This window comes from Giraffa tippelskirchi, chromosome 4 (genome assembly GCF_054371585.1).
Source record: "Giraffa tippelskirchi isolate mGirTip1 chromosome 4, T2T-mGirTip1v1.2.pri, whole genome shotgun sequence".
NCBI classification, from domain to species: domain Eukaryota; kingdom Metazoa; phylum Chordata; class Mammalia; order Artiodactyla; family Giraffidae; genus Giraffa; species Giraffa tippelskirchi.
Window position 1 is genome coordinate 155,002,707 of NC_137278.1, and position 16,910 is coordinate 155,019,616.

The 16,910-nt window shown below is 51.0% G+C and overlaps 3 protein-coding genes across 7 annotated transcripts; 1 reads left to right on the top strand and 2 right to left on the bottom strand.

Annotated features, from left to right (window-relative positions):
- Positions 1-1,629: 1,629 nt before the first annotated feature.
- On the bottom strand, positions 1,630-7,779 carry MARCHF9 (membrane associated ring-CH-type finger 9). Its single transcript, XM_081594194.1, is given in 6 exon segments — positions 1,630-3,425; positions 3,680-3,872; positions 4,548-4,703; positions 5,735-6,106; positions 6,108-6,338; positions 6,340-7,779. Coding segments are annotated over 6 exon segments (1,713 nt in total). The 5' UTR covers positions 6,766-7,779; the 3' UTR covers positions 1,630-3,090.
- Positions 7,780-9,579: 1,800 nt separating this feature from the next.
- CDK4 (cyclin dependent kinase 4) lies at positions 9,580-12,605 on the top strand. Of its 2 annotated transcripts, XM_081594195.1 has the most exons (8): positions 9,580-9,735; positions 10,143-10,379; positions 10,546-10,681; positions 10,800-10,967; positions 11,109-11,218; positions 11,470-11,520; positions 11,661-11,796; positions 12,208-12,605. In XM_081594195.1, exons 2-8 carry the CDS (start codon positions 10,162-10,164, stop codon positions 12,298-12,300), a joined length of 912 nt encoding a protein of 303 aa, XP_081450321.1. In that variant the 5' UTR covers positions 9,580-9,735; positions 10,143-10,161; the 3' UTR covers positions 12,301-12,605. The 2 variants fall into 2 exon arrangements, with proteins under 2 accessions (XP_081450321.1, XP_081450322.1); XM_081594196.1 differs by lacking the exon at positions 11,470-11,520.
- Positions 12,606-12,792: 187 nt separating this feature from the next.
- On the bottom strand, positions 12,793-15,524 carry TSPAN31 (tetraspanin 31). 4 transcript variants are annotated; one of them, XM_081594199.1, is made up of 6 exons: positions 15,349-15,524; positions 14,687-14,815; positions 14,304-14,384; positions 13,854-13,985; positions 13,424-13,537; positions 12,793-13,324 (listed from the first exon to the last, which is right to left on the bottom strand). In XM_081594199.1, the coding sequence occupies exons 1-6, from the start codon at positions 15,409-15,411 to the stop codon at positions 13,250-13,252; spliced, it is 594 nt and encodes a 197-aa protein (XP_081450325.1). In that variant the 5' UTR covers positions 15,412-15,524; the 3' UTR covers positions 12,793-13,249. The 4 variants fall into 4 exon arrangements, with proteins under 4 accessions (XP_081450325.1, XP_081450324.1, XP_081450326.1 ...); XM_081594198.1 differs by having other exon boundaries at positions 14,648-14,815; XM_081594200.1 differs by lacking the exon at positions 14,304-14,384.
- Positions 15,525-16,910: the final 1,386 nt, after the last annotated feature.

Here is a 16,910-nt window from a genome sequence, read left to right on the forward strand (position 1 = left end):
TAGAAGAGTGCTTTTGGAACCTGGACTGCCAGGACTAAAAGGACACCTTAGCATGGCCACTCTGCCCTCTTTAGAGATGTTGCTCCAAGGTAATTTCCTTCAGAGAAAGATAAGGATACAGACAGAAAGATGACATCAGAGAGGATGAATGCCAAGTGTGGGGGTGGCTAGAAACCCTAGGGCACCGAAGCAGAAGAGGAGTGGGTAGCAAGAGTCCCTGTCCCCCTGAGTCAGCACTCTCTGGCCCCCCAGAGGCTGGACTCAGTTCTCTCCTCGTGATGTATATAGATTAACTCATCTTCCATACGAATAAATCTCTCAGCACCTTCCCTGCAGCGCCTTCTGTAGCCTAGCTTACCCTCCCCATGTCAGGACTTGTCCCCCTTCTTCCTGCTCCCCTCCATTCCAATTAGCAGATGGAGACAGAGATTTCACTTCACACTTCCTCCTCCTCTCACCACCTCAGCCCCTGCCCTAGACATGGCTCCCTTCCACAGAAACCCCATCAGCCACTAGCCTTCTGGGGGCTATCTATTTATGTAAGATCTACAGAGTGGTAGGGTATACCCCCAACCCTGTGCAAAGACCAAGGTTTGGTGCTTTTACTGTTCCTCCTCTCAGCCCCTTCTCGGCTGCATTCAGTCTCTAACCCTACTCACTATCACTAGCTCAACTTGAACCTAAGTGACCTGATTTTTGGCAGTTCTGAGCTTAGAGGGAGAGTAACTCCCCACTTCCTCTCAGACCCTATCCCCTGGAATCAGTGGTCAAGATTTTTCACATTCACACTCCTCATGGGAAAGTAGGCCTGCTCACTTGAGGAGGGCAGCAGATCTTATGACCCTTTCCTGGACAATAATCCTTTAAAGGTGGAAAAAGGAGAGAGGACAATATAGATTGCTGGTCCCAACCTCCATACCTATACCTCCAATGGTCCTGAAGGGGAGAGGAAAATGATGTCTTGCTTAGCCCTGTTTTAGGACCCAGCACGGAAATGGACAGTGTGCTTGTATGTTAAGTGCCTATATTCTTGGTTATATCTAAGCCTTTACGTGGGGACATCAAGGGGGAAAGCTCAGGCTTGGCACAGGAAACCCTACCTGTGTCATACCTACCTAAACCCTATCTACTTGGATAAGAACTAGGAGTCACTTAGTTATGCTGTCTCCCTTCTGGTTCTCATCAGCTAGTCTGTGAAAGGGAAATCAGTGAAGTCTGGTCCTTCTGTGTCCCCAGGTGGAGAACGTGGAAGGTTATCTCTCTGGGGAAACTATTTCCCACTGGAAAAGTGGGTGGAGGGTAGGGCTCAGCCTCAGTTTTCTCTCCACTTTAATCCCCTCTGAGGTTGGAGGTGATACACTTCAACACTTCCAGGTTACTCACACCCAAGTACAGCTTTGATTCCTATACTCCCAGGCGAGTCCGGGTGCCAGCACCATGGACAGCGGCTGAGACCCCCCCCCCCCCTTTTGGAGAGGGATTGGGGAGGACCATTTCCTGGGCAAGGATATGTGGCCTTTAATAGAGAAGCATTCCCAAAACACTTCCAGGGAGAAGGCAAAGCAGAGCCTTCCCTGAGATGAGGACCAATAATAGGAGAGGTCTCTGGATCTGACTTAAGCAATGTTATCAAGTAATTATTTTAATTGCTGATCAACAGTTCACGTAAAAGACACTATCCTTCATATAACACACAGCCCCAAGGCTGCAAGAGAAAGGGACCAGGCATCACGCTGCCATCTTAATCAGTCCTTCCCAAACCTTTTCTCAGCCCTCTACGCGTCTGCCTCCAAGCACAAGCTCTTCCAGTTAATATCAACTAGCTGGAGCACACCAGGATCAGACCTGTGACCTTGAACAAGGGAGCTTAAACTGGGGCTGGAGACTCATAACCCTGGGAGAGTCTGTCTGTCTCACTCCAAACGAGTCCAAATTCACTTCACACCACTTCTCCTGGTGAGCACATTACCTAGTAGGGATTGAGAGAACCTGCAAGATTCCCTGAACAAGGACTGCTCCAGCCCCCAATGTTTAGGGGATTGGAGGAGCTCTCATTCTTACAAATAACCACCATCCTTCACATTTGCAATGTCTATTTCCCCTCAAATTTTCTGTATCTATTATGATACTTAACACAAATTTCCAAGACTCTGTGTAACTCCAGCTGAAAAACATTTTGGAATTTGTAAATCAGCTATTATTTGAAATAAATGCACCATCAACTAGTCTAGAAACCTTTTTATGCCATCACTGATTTTCCCTACAATGGCATTCAACCTGCCCCTCATTTATTCTCAATCTAGCCCTATGAGGTAGACAGGAAAACCATGGTGGGGAGATATTTTTTCCTAAATCACACAACATCCAGGTGTCAGGTCCACCCCTGAGATGCTTCTGAGCACTGCCACCTAGCAGCCAATGTGAATTATTCACCACCAAGTGGGAGTTACACCTCCAACTCAGAAATCACTGCTGCATTTGGGATTTGCAACCTCTGCAGAGAAACTTCCCCACACCTCCCAACCCTCCAGAAAACCCCCGGATGAGAAAGGAGTCTCCATGTGCATATAAATGATTCTTTATGCCCTTCCCCCCATGCAATGGGGGGGGGTGTGGAGCACAGGGAAGTACCCCCGCCCTCATGCAGGGAACGGGAGGTCAATGTATACTAGTCTTATTGCCAGCTGCCCTGTGGCCATGGGGTGGGGAATGGGGGGGGGTCTACAGCCCCTTTCTTCTGGCATTGGTCCCCCTTCACCAAGTCACCATAGTGGAGCTGGGGGCTGGAGGCCCTAGGAGCTGAGGTAAGGACGGTTCTCTAGGGAAGAAATGATGCTCTCCCCACCTGCCCACTGGCTGCCCCAGGATGAGTGTGAGGGGCTGTCAGTGGGGGCTGGAATGTATCCAGGTGTCTCTACCCAGTGGGCAGTAGAGGCCAGACAATGTCTCCAGTTTGAAGCTGTCCACAGAGATCCTCATTGGTGGAGGCAGTGTGCCCCAAACACCTTGTCCAGGTGGTACATCCAGCAGCCACAGCAGCTTATCTCTGGCCGATGCATTGACTCAACATCCCCGCTCCTGGAGTTCAGTTCAGACCGTGGTGACCCTCATGACAACCTCACGGCCAGAACTGGAACTGGAACGGGCATCTGGTGGCCGCAGCTGTCCAAGGAGATGCAGGATTGTGTAGCCACAGCGCTGAGGCAAGAGCGTCCGCATGCGCTGGGCAGCCGGGGGTCGGCTGGTGGCCCCAGTGGGGTGGCCCGTCCGTGAGGTCCTGGGGCCCGGCTTCCCTGCCGTCCCTCCCCCTGCATCTCCTCCTATGTCCTTGGTTTTGTCGTAATTCAGGACCTTCCACTGCTGGTTTACTGCCTGCCAGCGCTTGAAGATACGGTAGACAGAGGAGCCTTCATGGACGATGAGGCCTGAGCAAGAGAATAAGAAGTCCAGAGTCAATGCTGTCCAGACCTAGACCAGAGGTACTTAAGCCAACATTTCTCCAGGGGGAGGAGATAGGGTTGCAAAGGGCCCGGAGAAGCAGGGAAGGGAGGGACACCAGGATTGCCCCAAAGGTTCTCAATGGTAGAAAACATGGCCATGAAACTGAGGGAATGGGCAGGGAAAGTGAAGTCAGTTGGAGGAAGATGCTGAGCAGGTGAGAAAAGAGAGGTGCCCTCACCTATGCAGACGACATCCATGAAGCCATACATGCCATAGCAGATCTGAAAGAGGAGATCTTGCCGTTGCCACTTGGCTGAAGGGCTAAGTGAGGACCAGATAAGCCAGGAGATGCTGGCGACGAGGAAGAGTGAGCCCAGAACTATGGCTGCAATCTGGACCTTCTCGATGACTGTCAGGGAGATGGCCTGCCACTGTATGGGAGAAAAGGCTCCAAAAAGTCACAGAAAGAGATGGAAAGCCAGGTTAGGGTTGCCCTGAATAGGAGGATGCACCAGAAGCCTTCCTGAAACCCTTCAGGTAGGGCTAATAATCTGTCTTCTCTGTGCCTTGATCAAGTCTAGAATATGGCACTTTTCATATTGTTTGAGACCATTTCCTGTCTTATTTTAGAAAGGCATGACAGACAACTGCTCTGAAGTCAGATCATCTAGGATCTGAATTCCAAATCCTTACTCACTTTTAGGCTGAGTAACTTCGGGCAAGTTTTAAAATTTACTTGTGCATCAATGTCCTGACTTAAAATGTAGATACTAATAGTACGTAATTATTACGATTAAAAGAGTTAATATACACCAAGAACTTGACACATAGATAATTCTATATGTCTGCTTCCGGCAGTAACAGCAGCGCTACCACCTTTTCCTCTTTTGTTGTCCCAGGACCTGGCACACAGGTGGCGCCCAATAAATGTCTTTGTGAGTAAATGAAGGAAGGGAGATATTTATAGACAGGAGATTATGATAATGGAGGAGAGGGTGACTTTGAAGCAAGAGTAAATGGATGAAATAAGCTGCCTGGAGGATCCCTGATTCTAATTGCTGAAAGGCCCTTGCCCCATTCTCAAGAGTGCTCCCCTTATACCTCACCTGCAAGGGATTCTTGGTGCTGATTGCCAGGACCTGGTACTTGAAGTAGCAGAGCTCACAGCTCCAGGAGCCCCTCTCGCTGATCCAGCGGATGAGGCAGGGCTGGTGAGTGCAGCGCACAGAGCCGTCGCAGCGGCAGGGGCTCAGGAGCTCCCCCTGGAGGAAGAGTGAGAAGGGTCCCTGTCAGCTATCTCCACCCGACCCCAGTCCTCTCCACTTCAGGAGAGGGAAACCTCTTCTCCAGGTCAGTCTCCCACCTTAAAAAAAAAAATCAGGGCTTTCAAACAAAACAAAGCAAGACGCTAAGGCTACAAGCCCAAAAGAAAAAATTAAGAGTTCAAGGTAAACTTGCGGGACCCAATAGAAGAGACAAGAGAAGGGAAGGGGAGGAGGGAGTTGGCTGGTAAATACTGGGTCTTCTCTGTTCCTAGAGTTTGAGGAGGGTGCTCCTTAAGGCTTCCGAAATGGAAGGCCATCCCTTAGGATCTGGAGAAACAGAAGTCCGAGCTTCTGAGCCATGCCTTCCTAACCCATTCCATCACTGTAAAGTGTTTCACAGATGTGGTGCAGAGTGGGATAGGTTACAGTCCTCAGTTTCCAAGAATCAAAAAGGAAAAAATCCTAAGTAAGTGGAGGCTGTTCCCCTTTAATCAAAGTAATTTCTCAAGACAAGAAGAGACACCCCCTTGGTACTATCCCGGGACAACTTTGTCCATAACATTTAAACAAAGAATATTCTTTGGAATGAGAAGGCAAGTTGTGGAATGGCAAGTGAAGAAAAGTGCCCCACGGAGAGAACTACTGAGGGAGGCGAGGGCACCGGCTGGGCGCCTCCTTTCAAGGTGGGAACAGAAGCATTCTCCTGTCTGCCCACCTCCCAGCCCTCAGCCTACAGAGACCCTGGGGTGAGAGAAGTAGGGGAGAAAAGATGTCTCGGTTAAGCCGAGAGGATTTGGGGCCCTCCCAGGAGAAAGCCCCACCCCTTCCTGGAGACCCCTGATCCGCCTCCACCCCAAATCTGCGCTCCTGGAGTCTCCAGCCAAGTCCCCCAACCTCACTCCATTTCCACCCCAGGTCCCTGGGTCCCGCCCAGCCTCCGCAGGCCCCGCCCCCTGCTCCCGGTCTCCCCGGGCACCCCAGGTGCGCGCCCCCACCCCTCCCCGTCCCGGCGGGTGCCCAGGCCTGACCTGCTCAGGGCCTTGGAAGCAGATTCGGCACTGAGGGGTTCGGAGCCCGCTGTCCAGGCTACTGCTGAGCGACAGGGCGTCCAGAGCGCCCGGAGGCGGCGGCGGGGGCGCGGGCGGCGGCGGGGGTCCGGCCCGCGGCTCCTTGTCGCCGGCCAGGCCCCGGGCTCTCGGCTCTGACCCGTAGTACTCCTCTTCGTCTCCGTCGCCGTCCCGGGCCGAGCAGCCGGCGAAGGGCGCCCAGCCGCAGCCGCCTCCCCCGCCCCCCCGGGGCTGCGGCTCGGCCCGGGGCCGCCCCCCGCCCGTCAGCACCAGCAGCTTCAGCTCGTTCAGGAACATGCGGAGCCGAGACTTGAGCATCGTCCGGGCGCCGGGGGGCGGGGGGCGGCGTGCAAGGGGGGCTCTCGGGCGGTGGGGGGAAGGGAGAGGACAAGGCCGGGGAGGGGGCGCGCGCTGGAGAGCCAAGCCCAGCTGGGGTCTACCGGGCCTGCGAGAGCCGTTCACTGCTGCCACCGCCGGGACTCCGGGGTTTGCGGGGCCGAGAGGGCTGGCGGCCCGGGGGCGGCGGGGCGGGCAGCCATGGCCGGGGCAGGGGGCGGGGTGGGGGGGCTCAGGGTGCCGCGCCCCGCGGGTCCGGGTCCGGAGCGGGCCGGGCCCCCAGGGTTATGAGCCCCGGTCCTCCTGCGCTGGGGCCGCCCCCCATCGCCGTCCTCCTGGCCCCAGTCCCGCTCCGGCTCCGGCTCCGGCTCGGCCCGTGCGCTCGGCGGTGGCAAATGGCGGCTCCTTCCGGCGGCGGCGGCGGCGGAGACCCCCCCGGAGCGGCGGGCGGGCGGGGCGGGAGGGGCGGGAGCCGGGGAGCCGGTGAGGGATGGAGGGAGGGGCGGGGCAGGGAGGGGGAGAGGAGGATAAGTGGCCGCGGCTGCGCATCCCCGCCCTGCCCCGCACGAGCAGGTGTCCCCAGAGTCGGGGGCGAGTGTGCGAACCCGGGGGAGGGTGGAGGGAGGGGAGTGGCCAAGGAAGGAGGATATGCACATGGGTAAGAGAATAGGTGTGTGAATGGGGGTGTGGGGGGGGAGCGGGTGAGGATGGAAGGTGAGTGGTCACAGACGCAGGTGCACGAGGGAGGGAGGCTTGTGCAAAATGGGAGTGTGCAAAGAAAGAAAGCTAAGCAAGGGTCCGAGGTGAGTGAGCAAGACATGGGCTCAAGCAATAAACACTTTTACACAAAAGACTGAAAAGTGTGCACAGTGTGGGGCTGTGGAAAAGAGATGAATGTGTAAGGGGTGGAATTGGATTGTATGAAAAACAAAAGTGTGTAATTGTAATGTGTGAGGGAGGTGAGTGAGCAAAGGAGCGGAGTGTTAAAGGGGTGAGTGTCTTTCCTAGTATTCTCCTGACCCACCACCACTGCACTGAAGTGAACCATACCTAACACACACACATACACACCCGCACATGCACACACATGCTTAGCTTTTTGTTGTATGGGGGGTCTTGACCCTGAGAACCAGTTGTACCCTCTTCATCCCTTATTTCTACCTTACAGTTACATCCTCCCTCTCCTCTCCTTATCAATGCTATGGGAAAAGGAATTCCAGGGAAGCTCATTGGGTCAAACACACTGGGAAAAATAATTAATTAGTAAAAAAAGTAATTAACAGAAAAAGGGAGGGTATGTAATCAGGGACAGACTGCCAAACTAAGGATCCTCAATAGAAAGTGATTAAGGAGAGTAATGCTCTTACAAAGCATTCAAATATTTTGGATGGATGGATGAATGAATCAGAAAAACGGTCTGGAACCCAAGCCAACATGGAGGATGACTTCTATTTTAAGAACAGTGAGCTTATGTGGAGTGTGAGGCTAAAGTGGGACCTTGCTGGTGTAGGACGGAAGTTTAACACACTCAGAGACACTTAGCCTTCCAGAGGTTTACAAACCCACCAATCCTAGCAAAATAGTCAATGAAACATTCACCTCACAAGCCTCTTAATCAGTTAGCACCTTGGGATTTTTCTTACCAGAATTCCAGTTGCCTTTGCCAGCAAAGGCCCAGGACTACGACTATCAGAATGCAAAAGGGGAAATCTGTACTGACATGTCTTCCATTTCGCCCTGGAGTATGGTTTATATGAATCTCAAGCTTGAATTCATATCCTCAACCAGATGATTAAGGAGAACAGAAGTTAGGGCACAAGGAGAGCAAACAGAGTAATAGAATGGTTTCAGATTTTAGATATTAGATAGTTTATCATAAATGAGAAACTGATCCCTTCTTTTCCTTATTCCCATTCTCTCAAAGGGTTGGGAGACAAAGAAGTTGGAATCAGTAAGACAAGGGAAGTCAGAGAAACTTGCCTGTTGCCTACCTAGATGTCTGTGAGCAGAGGTTGTTTGGGAAAAGTCTCTTAGGGTAAGGGCAAGGGCTAGGGCTAAGCTTGCCATAGGGGAAAAAAGAGAAGCACAACGACTCCATATAAGGAGTCACAAGGTTTGCAGAAGGGAACACTCATTTTCATGCAGTGTGGTGGTAACTTCTTTGCTCCTGCTTACTCCTATGTCTATCTATATGTGGTGTATATAATATCATACACATACACACATGTCATACCATCTTACTCCAGAAAAGAACCTTAAAGGTCAAGTATTCCTTTTTCCGGCTCATCAATAACTTCTCTGCCAGAAGGTATCTGGTCTCTGCTCTAACACTCCCAGGAAGAGGTGGAAGTTGGGAAGAGGGGACGACATTACCTTGCCACACACGCTGTTGGATTATTGTACTAACCTGTCTTCCATCAGTCCTTTAATCCTAGTTTTGTCCACAGATGGGCAGTCCCTTGGACTGCAACGAGATCCAACCATTCTATCCTAAAGGAAGTCAGTCCTGAATATTCATTGTAAGGACTGATGCTGAAGCTGAAACTCCAATACTTTGGCCACCTGATGCAAAGAACTGACTCACTAGAAAAGACCCTGATGCTGGGAAAGATTGAAGGCGGGAGGAGAAAGGGATGCCAGAGGATGAGATGGTTGGATGGCATCACTGACTCGATGGACATGAGTTTGAGCAAGCTCTGGGAGTTGGTGATGGACAGGGAGGCCTGGCGTGCTGTCCATGGGGTCGCAAAGAGACACGACTGAGCAACTGAACTGAACTGGGCACCGTCTACTCCCTATTTTATATGACCACATATAAAATATGTGACTATATCTTTATAGATAACCTTATCACTAGTTGAAAAAAAGGTCAAGTGTCTGAGACACGAAAAAAAATTAACAAAAAAAAGAAACCCCACATACACACAGGAAGCAAGGACTCAGTAAGCATTTGCTGAATGAATGAATGAAACAAAGACACAAGTGAGAACATGTTTTCCGCTGGCGATGAAGCAGAAAGACGACAGTACCACCTCCCGTCCCTCGACCCACTTCCCCGCTTAGAGAGAGTGAGAGACAGGTAGTGAGACTCAGGCTCGGCCTGCAGCCGAGAGTTGGGAATCCTGGGTGGCCCAGGTTGCCATGGCACCGCATTGGCCTCCACCCTCTCCTCCCGCCCCACCGCCCCAGCGCCCCAGCCAGAGTTAAGGCAGCCAGTCACGTGCCCTTCAGCGTAACCACACCTCTGCTCTTCCAAGCAATGTCAAGCGGTCACGTGTGATAGCAACAGATCACGTGGTTGCCATCTCTCCTCCGCCTCTTTCCCCTCCTCGCCCCTTTCGCGTTCAAAGCCGCTTCCCGGCTGCCCCTCTGCGCATGAGTAGCCTGGTCACGTGGTCCGAACGTCCGGCGTTCGCCCCGCCCCTCCGATTTCCGCGCGCCTCTTTGGCAGCTGGTCACATGGTGAGGGTGGGGGTAAAGGGGGCCGCTCTAGCCTGCGGCCTGCGTCTATGGTCGGGCCCATAGCGTCCAGCTGCCCAGGACAGACCTCGAGTGTATGGCGCTGCAGGAACCGGCTCCGGGGTCCGGTTAACGGGCCGACCCCGCAGCTCCTGAAACGGGGCGAGGTGAGTGTATCCCTTTTCAGGAATGGGAACTATTCTCGCCCTCCACTGCTTCCTACGCGGGCTGGTTATGGAAGGGTTGCTCGAGGGCGGGAAGTGGGGCAGGATGTGATAATGTTCCTTTGTGGCCGAAGGGAGGTGTAATTTCAGGAACTGGGTGTCGGGTCTTTGATGTAGGGGGTGTGTCGTATGGGATTTCCCTTGTGTGGGGCTCGATGGTCCCAAAAGAAAATGCATTTTTGAAAAAGTTATAGGGCCTCACGTGACTGGAGGGTTTGGGGTTAGAGTTATTGTGTTACCTAGGGGGCTGCCCTCAGGGAAGTTTGGGAATGCTGTTGATGTTGTCTTTGTGATGTCTTTTGTGGGAGTCACTTTGTTGCTGCAGGCTCATTGGGTCTCTGTGATTGTAGGGTCTCCTCTGGTCTGAGAATGGCTACCTCCCGATATGAGCCAGTTGCTGAGATTGGTGTCGGTGCCTATGGGACAGTGTACAAGGCCCGTGATCCCCACAGTGGCCACTTTGTGGCCCTCAAGAGTGTAAGAGTCCCCAATGGAGGAGGTGCTGGAGGGGGCCTGCCCATCAGCACCGTTCGGGAGGTGGCCTTACTGCGGCGTCTGGAGGCTTTTGAGCATCCCAATGTTGTCAGGTGAGAAGAAGATGGAAGGGTGGGAGTGGGTTGTGAAAGGAAAAAGACAGCCTAACCTGTAGATGTGGAGTGGTGGTCAGAAGAGGAGTGGGAACCCTGAGGAAATAGGGGAGGCCATGTTGGGTCCAAGACCACTGCTCAGTGAGTGACCATTTGTTCTGGCCAGGCTCATGGACGTCTGTGCAACAGCCCGAACTGACCGGGAGACCAAAGTGACCCTGGTGTTTGAGCATGTGGACCAAGACCTCAGGACGTACCTGGACAAGGCACCCCCACCAGGCTTGCCAGTGGAGACCATAAAGGTAAGTAGGGTGGGCAGACACTTGAGAGGTAGCTTGAGACCTTTGTGGTAGTTTCTGTTGTAATTTCAGGTGTGGCACCTGGTTCCCAGTTTCTCTGTACTTCCCCCTTCCAAACCAGGATCTGATGCGCCAATTTCTAAGAGGCCTGGATTTCCTTCATGCCAACTGCATCGTTCACCGAGACCTGAAGCCAGAGAACATTCTGGTGACAAGTGGTGGGACAGTCAAGCTGGCTGACTTTGGCCTGGCCAGGATCTACAGCTACCAGATGGCACTTACACCTGTGGTTGGTAGAATGCTGGTGGCCAGGGTGGGATCTGGCCGGGGGAGAAGAGTGATTGCCCATAGCAGTTGAGAAAGGGTGTGTTTTTTCATGTGCTTTGCAACAACTTGCAGGGCTCTCATCCGCACTACTTATTCCCATCAGGTTGTTACACTCTGGTATCGTGCTCCAGAAGTTCTTTTGCAGTCTACGTATGCAACACCCGTGGACATGTGGAGCGTTGGCTGTATCTTCGCAGAAATGTTTCGTCGAAAGTATGGGGCCCAAGTATCCCAAACATTTTGAATTTCCCAAGTCTTTTATTCATAAACCACACCCATACCCTGCCCGCTCTTCCACTTACTACTGGCCACCTTGTCCATAGCTGGGAACTCTGAAATGTTCTGGAATTAGGAATTTCGTAGTCCTTTATTCTCCACACCCTATGTTTTGAGCCACTAAGCAGTTATCTACCACCCTGTCTTTGAAAGACTGCTACCGGAATGAATGTTTCTTTTCACCTTAGGCCTCTCTTCTGTGGAAACTCTGAAGCTGACCAGTTAGGCAAAATCTTTGAGTAAGTGACCTGCAAGGGGAAAGAACTTTGCATGCTGAGTCCTCCTGTTTCTGCTGAGCCCTGGACAGCAGCTGGCTTTGCCCCTGGAGATGGGGGCTGGAAAAGGGCCTTCCTAACCAGAATTCTCCTGTTCCCCATAGCCTGATCGGACTTCCCCCAGAGGATGACTGGCCCCGAGATGTGTCTCTACCCCGAGGAGCCTTTTCCCCCAGAGGGGCCCGCCCAGTGCAGTCCGTGGTCCCTGAGCTGGAGGAATCTGGAGCACAGCTGCTGCTGGTAATAGACTCAGGCATGGGCACAGGGCGAGACTGCAGGGGGAAGTCACGTGTTTGTCGCTCAGTTGTGTCAGACTCTTTATAACCCCATGAACTGTAGCCCACTGGAGTGGGTTGCCATTTCCTTCTCCAGGGGATCTTCCTGACCCAGGGATTGAACCCAGGTCTCCTGCATTGCGGGCAGTTTATTTTACCACTTGAGCCACCAGTAGGGGGAAATGGAACAGGATAAAAGGAATCCAAATGCATTGTTGTTACTGAGACTTGTTAGTGAACGGGCTGGTTTTTATTATTGTTTTGAACAGCTGTCCACAACAAGGATAGAGAAAATCAACCAATCTAGGTATTGTTGGGGTAAGCAGGAGTCTTTTGTGTTTCTTCCATGTTTTCTGACCTTTGCGCTCCTTCTCAGGAGATGCTGACTTTTAACCCACATAAGCGAATCTCTGCCTTCCGAGCCCTGCAGCACTCTTATCTACACAAGGCAGAAGGTGACGCAGAGTGAGCAGCGGAGTGGCTGGAACAGAACCAAGGCGAGAGACACCAAATTTCCCTTCCTTTGAACACTTGAGGGGAGAGCCCCACCACTGAGAAGGCAACCGCTGCCTTCACCTCTGAAGCTGTGGAGACTCCTCCTCCAACTTTTTACAGACAATATTTTACTGCCTTAACGACATTCCCCTCCCACCCTTCTTTTTGAGGCTTATCCTTATCCTGTGTCCTTACACCAAGGGGTATGTCCCTTGTTCTCCCTTCTTTATACCTTTATATTGGGATCCTTTTTTATACAGGACAAACAAAACAAAGAAATATGGTCTTTTTTTTTTTTTTTAATGTTGCTTCCTCTGATTGGCTTTACTGTTTGGGGATTTGAAAAAAAACCATTTGGAAGATGGAACTTCCTTGCAGATTCTCTTTAGATCACAAGGTCTACATAGTTAGTGGAGCCCCTCAACTAACAAAAGAAGAAAAGGCACTTACATGGCTTCTTTGAATATAGAGTTTAAATGGTTTTTATTTTTATATTCACTGAACGTCCCCAAACCAGGTCCTCTTTATTACAAGAGTTCTTGGTAGTTTTCTCTCTGGCTCTGTCCCTGATTTACCCTTGGAGCAAAGATGTGTTGAGGTGGTCCAGCATATGGAAGGGAGAAAAGGGGAAACAGCCAGGAATGACTCTACCCCCATCCCATCTCATGTAATCCTGGAAACTTCCCACATCCACTTAGGGAGAGAGGAAGGAAGAAGGGTTTTTCTTTATTCTTTATAATCTTTCTCCCAGCAAAACATATCAAGGCATAAAGCCTAACTGTTCAGTCATCTTTAGGGAACATGGCAAAGGGCCTTTCCTTTTTCTCAAACAAAAAGGGCTACAGACCCCAAGTTTTCCCTAAGGGGAAGAAAAAGCTTAAGGAGAACAGACAGCAGGAGAGATGTCAGAAGGATCCAAAGTCTCATAGAAAGGCACTGGGGTTGGCTCGAGGATCCTTCTGATTCCGAAATCTCATCGCTAGCCAAACACCAAGGATCTGTAGAAGCAAAGAGAAAAGAGATAAGCACAAACTGAATCTCTGGGGCTAAGACTTGGAGGTGTAGAGAAGGGATATAAAGGAACTAGAGAATGTTACCTCTGTGAAGCTAAAGAAGAGTCCAACACCCCCCAGGATTTTCAGGGCTTCATCTGAATGCTTAAGAAACTTTTCTCCACACATCTGACATGTGGGGCTCTGGCTCTTGCAGACCTGAGGAAAAAACACACATATGCATATTTGGAGGGTGCAGAGTTGCTATGGTGCTCTATCATTAACTATGGTGAATGACCCTAGGAATTATTTTCCAGTTCCTGATTAGTATCCTATAGACTGGACTTCACTTGGCTAATTCTCTAGAATCTGTATCCATCCCCCCACTCCTACCAGCGCACAGCCCCAATACAAGTGAGCTGCTAGAGACAGGCAATTACATTAAGCTCAAATCTGCCAATTTGAGCATTGGCCTTAGCCAGTTTTCTGTCTCTCAAACCACTGCTGCCCCCTACCCCTTCCCATGCCAACTCACTGCAGTGCAGAAAGCATAATCTTGTTGATCCAGGGTTGTAAGGTTGAACAAGCCACAGCAATCAAAACTTCTTTCCAGTTCATCCCGGGTCTTGTTGCTCATGACCCACCAAGATGCATTGATGACATCTGTCTAGAGGATATAGGCAGAAGGAAATCATTTGATGCTGCTAACCTTAAGAATCCCCTACATTTTGATCCCAGTTCCAGTGCTTCAGTTTCCCTTTTGAAGCAAAGGGAGTTAACATCGTTCAAAAGCAAAGGTGCAGACACAGTAACTATCCACTTCCTTCTGGATGGTCCTCACAGTCAGTTAGCCAGACATCCCAAAGGAAGCAAATAGCTCTGGAAGTAGTGGGTCTAAGAATGATCTTTGGGGCCAGACAGAGTAAGAAGTCAAGAGGTTAGAGGGTGGGGGGGAACGTGAGTACTTGAAAGGGCACCTTCTTACCTGTTTGCTTAGGTTAATAGCCAGACATGAGCAAGAGATTCCAAACTGGAAGATGAAGACCAAACCAAGGATGATCATGTACTGAGAGGAAGAGTTACGGAAAAAAAAATGTCCTAGATTCCTTTATGTTCCACCTCTAACAACGATCTGATCTAGTCAAAGAACTTACACAATTATATCAGCTGAAAACAAAATCATTGGCTTGTGTTTCAGAGTATGGTATAAGGGAGGGCAAGGAGACATATCCCCCAAACACCGGAGGTCTCCTACCCTCCTTTCTAACTTCCTAGCTAACACAGTCCTCCCAAGAGCCCTGGTGCCCCAATCACTTCAGGTCAGGATACAAAGAAAAGCAGTACTTGGTGGTGGTTGACAGCACCTACCAGTCCAGCAACCGCGATGAGAAGAAGGAAGACTCCCACTGCAATGACTCCTCCGATGATATGGATGCTGGACACCAGACCCAGGCCCTTAGCCCATGCAGCCACTCCAATGAGCAACAAGCCTACCAGCTATGGGAAACAGCAGGATATATCTCAAAAGAAGTCCAGTGTGCTTCACGGCCAAAGGCCAAGGTGAGAGCGGTGGTTGGACAATAAAGGAGAACTGAGTTTGGCACGAGTGAGTGAGAGGAGGTGCTACTACCAGGGCCAGGACCATCCCTAGGCACTCCTCCCATCAGAGGTCAGGATGGCTGGAATAGGGTTGAGAGGCGGCAGGGAGCGTAAAGTCTATGAATATAAAATGGAACATTTCGCTTCATCACTTCCATTTGGGAGAAGCCTGAATTCAGAAGAGGGAGGACTGGGCTTTTATCCCCACGATGACCCTTCACTGCATCACCTCCCACCCCTAGATAAACCCTCTGATCACCGGAAGTCTCCCCTCTTCCCACGGAAGTCCCTAGGAATTCCCTCTTCGCCGGAAGTTCCCGGGAATCTTCCCGGAACCCCTAGTACATCCCTCTCCCCATCGGAAGTCCCCTAGACATTCTCTCCACCGGCCTTTCCGCCCTGGAGCTTTCCCCCCACCTCCAAAACCTCACCATGTAGACCACGTTGAGCGCGCAGAGCGCATTCTTGGAGCAGGCAAAGCCTCCGCAAACCATCTCCCCAGCTTTGGGGACCCAAGTGGTCCCAAGGACTTGGGGGGAGGGTCTCGCGGACCGTCTTCTTGGACCCCGACAGCTTCTGTCTCTTTAAATCGAGTCCAGCCAAACCCAATCCTCTGCGCCTGCACCGTCCCACCCCCAGCCTTTGGATTGGCGAAACGCGGGACTAATCTAGGACATCTGTGGCCTGAATGCCAATCAATCTGCATTGCGTCACTGACCCGCCTGCCGGGCCCTGCTTTAGGTTCTTTATTGGATGAAACTTAAAACTGGGGGCAGGGCTTCCAGAGGGTCTCATAGAGACCCGAGCCTAAATTTCAAAACTCCAGATTGAAAACGGAGATTTCTGTGGTGGCGGCTGCAAGAGGACTTATCCGAGGGAGGAGGTTCTCGGGAAACTCCGGTGAAGAGAAGGTGCTTCAAGGGCCAGGTGAAAGGGCTCCTCCCCTCAGGGAGGGAGGGCCCTCCCGCCCCTTTCCCCTTGTCCCGCAATGACCTCATAATGACGCTCTCGTTTGCTACTATTGCATCACATTCGGGAACACCCAGAGAAGCAAAATACTAAGCTATTTAGCCCGGCCACAGAGGCCCCAGGTTGGGCACAACACCACCTAGCAAATACTCTCATGTTTGCAAGTGCATCCACTAGTACACATAGCCTGATCCATATCCTCTCCTGATGGGGTGTGAACATGCTAGAAATTCAGTATGAAAATAAGCAGCCTCGGAGCGGCGCGTTCCTGTATGTGACAAAACCACAAGACGCACATGAGTGTCCTGGAGTCTTCAGAGCACGCGCCTGATCCGTGGCGGTAAAAAAAAAAAAAAAAAAAAAAGACAAAGGGAGGGGCCTGGAATATGAATAAATATCAGGGGAAGGCGGAGTCTTCACATTTTCACTCCAGGGGCGGGCGTAGTGGTTGATCATTATCTGTTTATTAAGGAATGAGTGCTTTGACGCACCGCCTTTTGCGTGGGGATGGGAAAAGACCTAGTTCCTCTTTCCACCAAAAGAAAGAGGCAGTCTTAGTAGGAACACAAATGAAAAACCTCCCTTCAGCCCTACAGAATGATTTACATTTGTGTATACTTAGATTCTATGACTGCCTAAGTGGCACCGTCTTACCGCTCAAGTCAGACCGCATGGTTTCCAACTTTGCAGCTTACTAGCTGTGTAACCTTTGGCCAGTTACTTAAGCTCCCTGTGCCTGTTTCCTCATCTGTAAAATGGGGATAAATAACCATACACCTACCTCTTGTGTTGTGAGTTAATATATATAGAATGCTTAGAATGTATGTAGAATGGTTACCTGGCACATAGTAAACACGCACTGCTAGTTATTATCTTTTGGGCTATTTTACAGTTTCCAGTGGGTAATCCCAACTCTAATTCTCTTATCTCCAACTACACATTCATATATTAAAATCCCCCATCCGTCACAAATTAGTATCAGTAAGATATACAGGAGAAGAGGCATTTGGCAGGGCCAGAAAGG

Coding starts and splice junctions, on each gene's coding strand:
- CDK4 (XM_081594195.1), top strand. CDS start 10,162: ATGGCTACCTCCCGATATGAGCCAGTTGCTGAGATTGGTGTCGGTGCC. Junction 10,380..10,545: donor GAGCATCCCAATGTTGTCAG/GTGAGAAGAAGA, acceptor TGTTCTGGCCAG/GCTCATGGACGTCTGTGCAA. Junction 11,521..11,660: donor CAGTTAGGCAAAATCTTTGA/GTAAGTGACCTG, acceptor TGTTCCCCATAG/CCTGATCGGACTTCCCCCAG.
- TSPAN31 (XM_081594198.1), bottom strand. CDS start 15,411: ATGGTTTGCGGAGGCTTTGCCTGCTCCAAGAATGCGCTCTGCGCGCTC. Junction 13,538..13,853: donor ATTATGCTTTCTGCACTGCA/GTGAGTTGGCAT, acceptor TTTTTTCCTCAG/GTCTGCAAGAGCCAGAGCCC. Junction 13,325..13,423: donor TCTTCTTTAGCTTCACAGAG/GTAACATTCTCT, acceptor TTGCTTCTACAG/ATCCTTGGTGTTTGGCTAGC.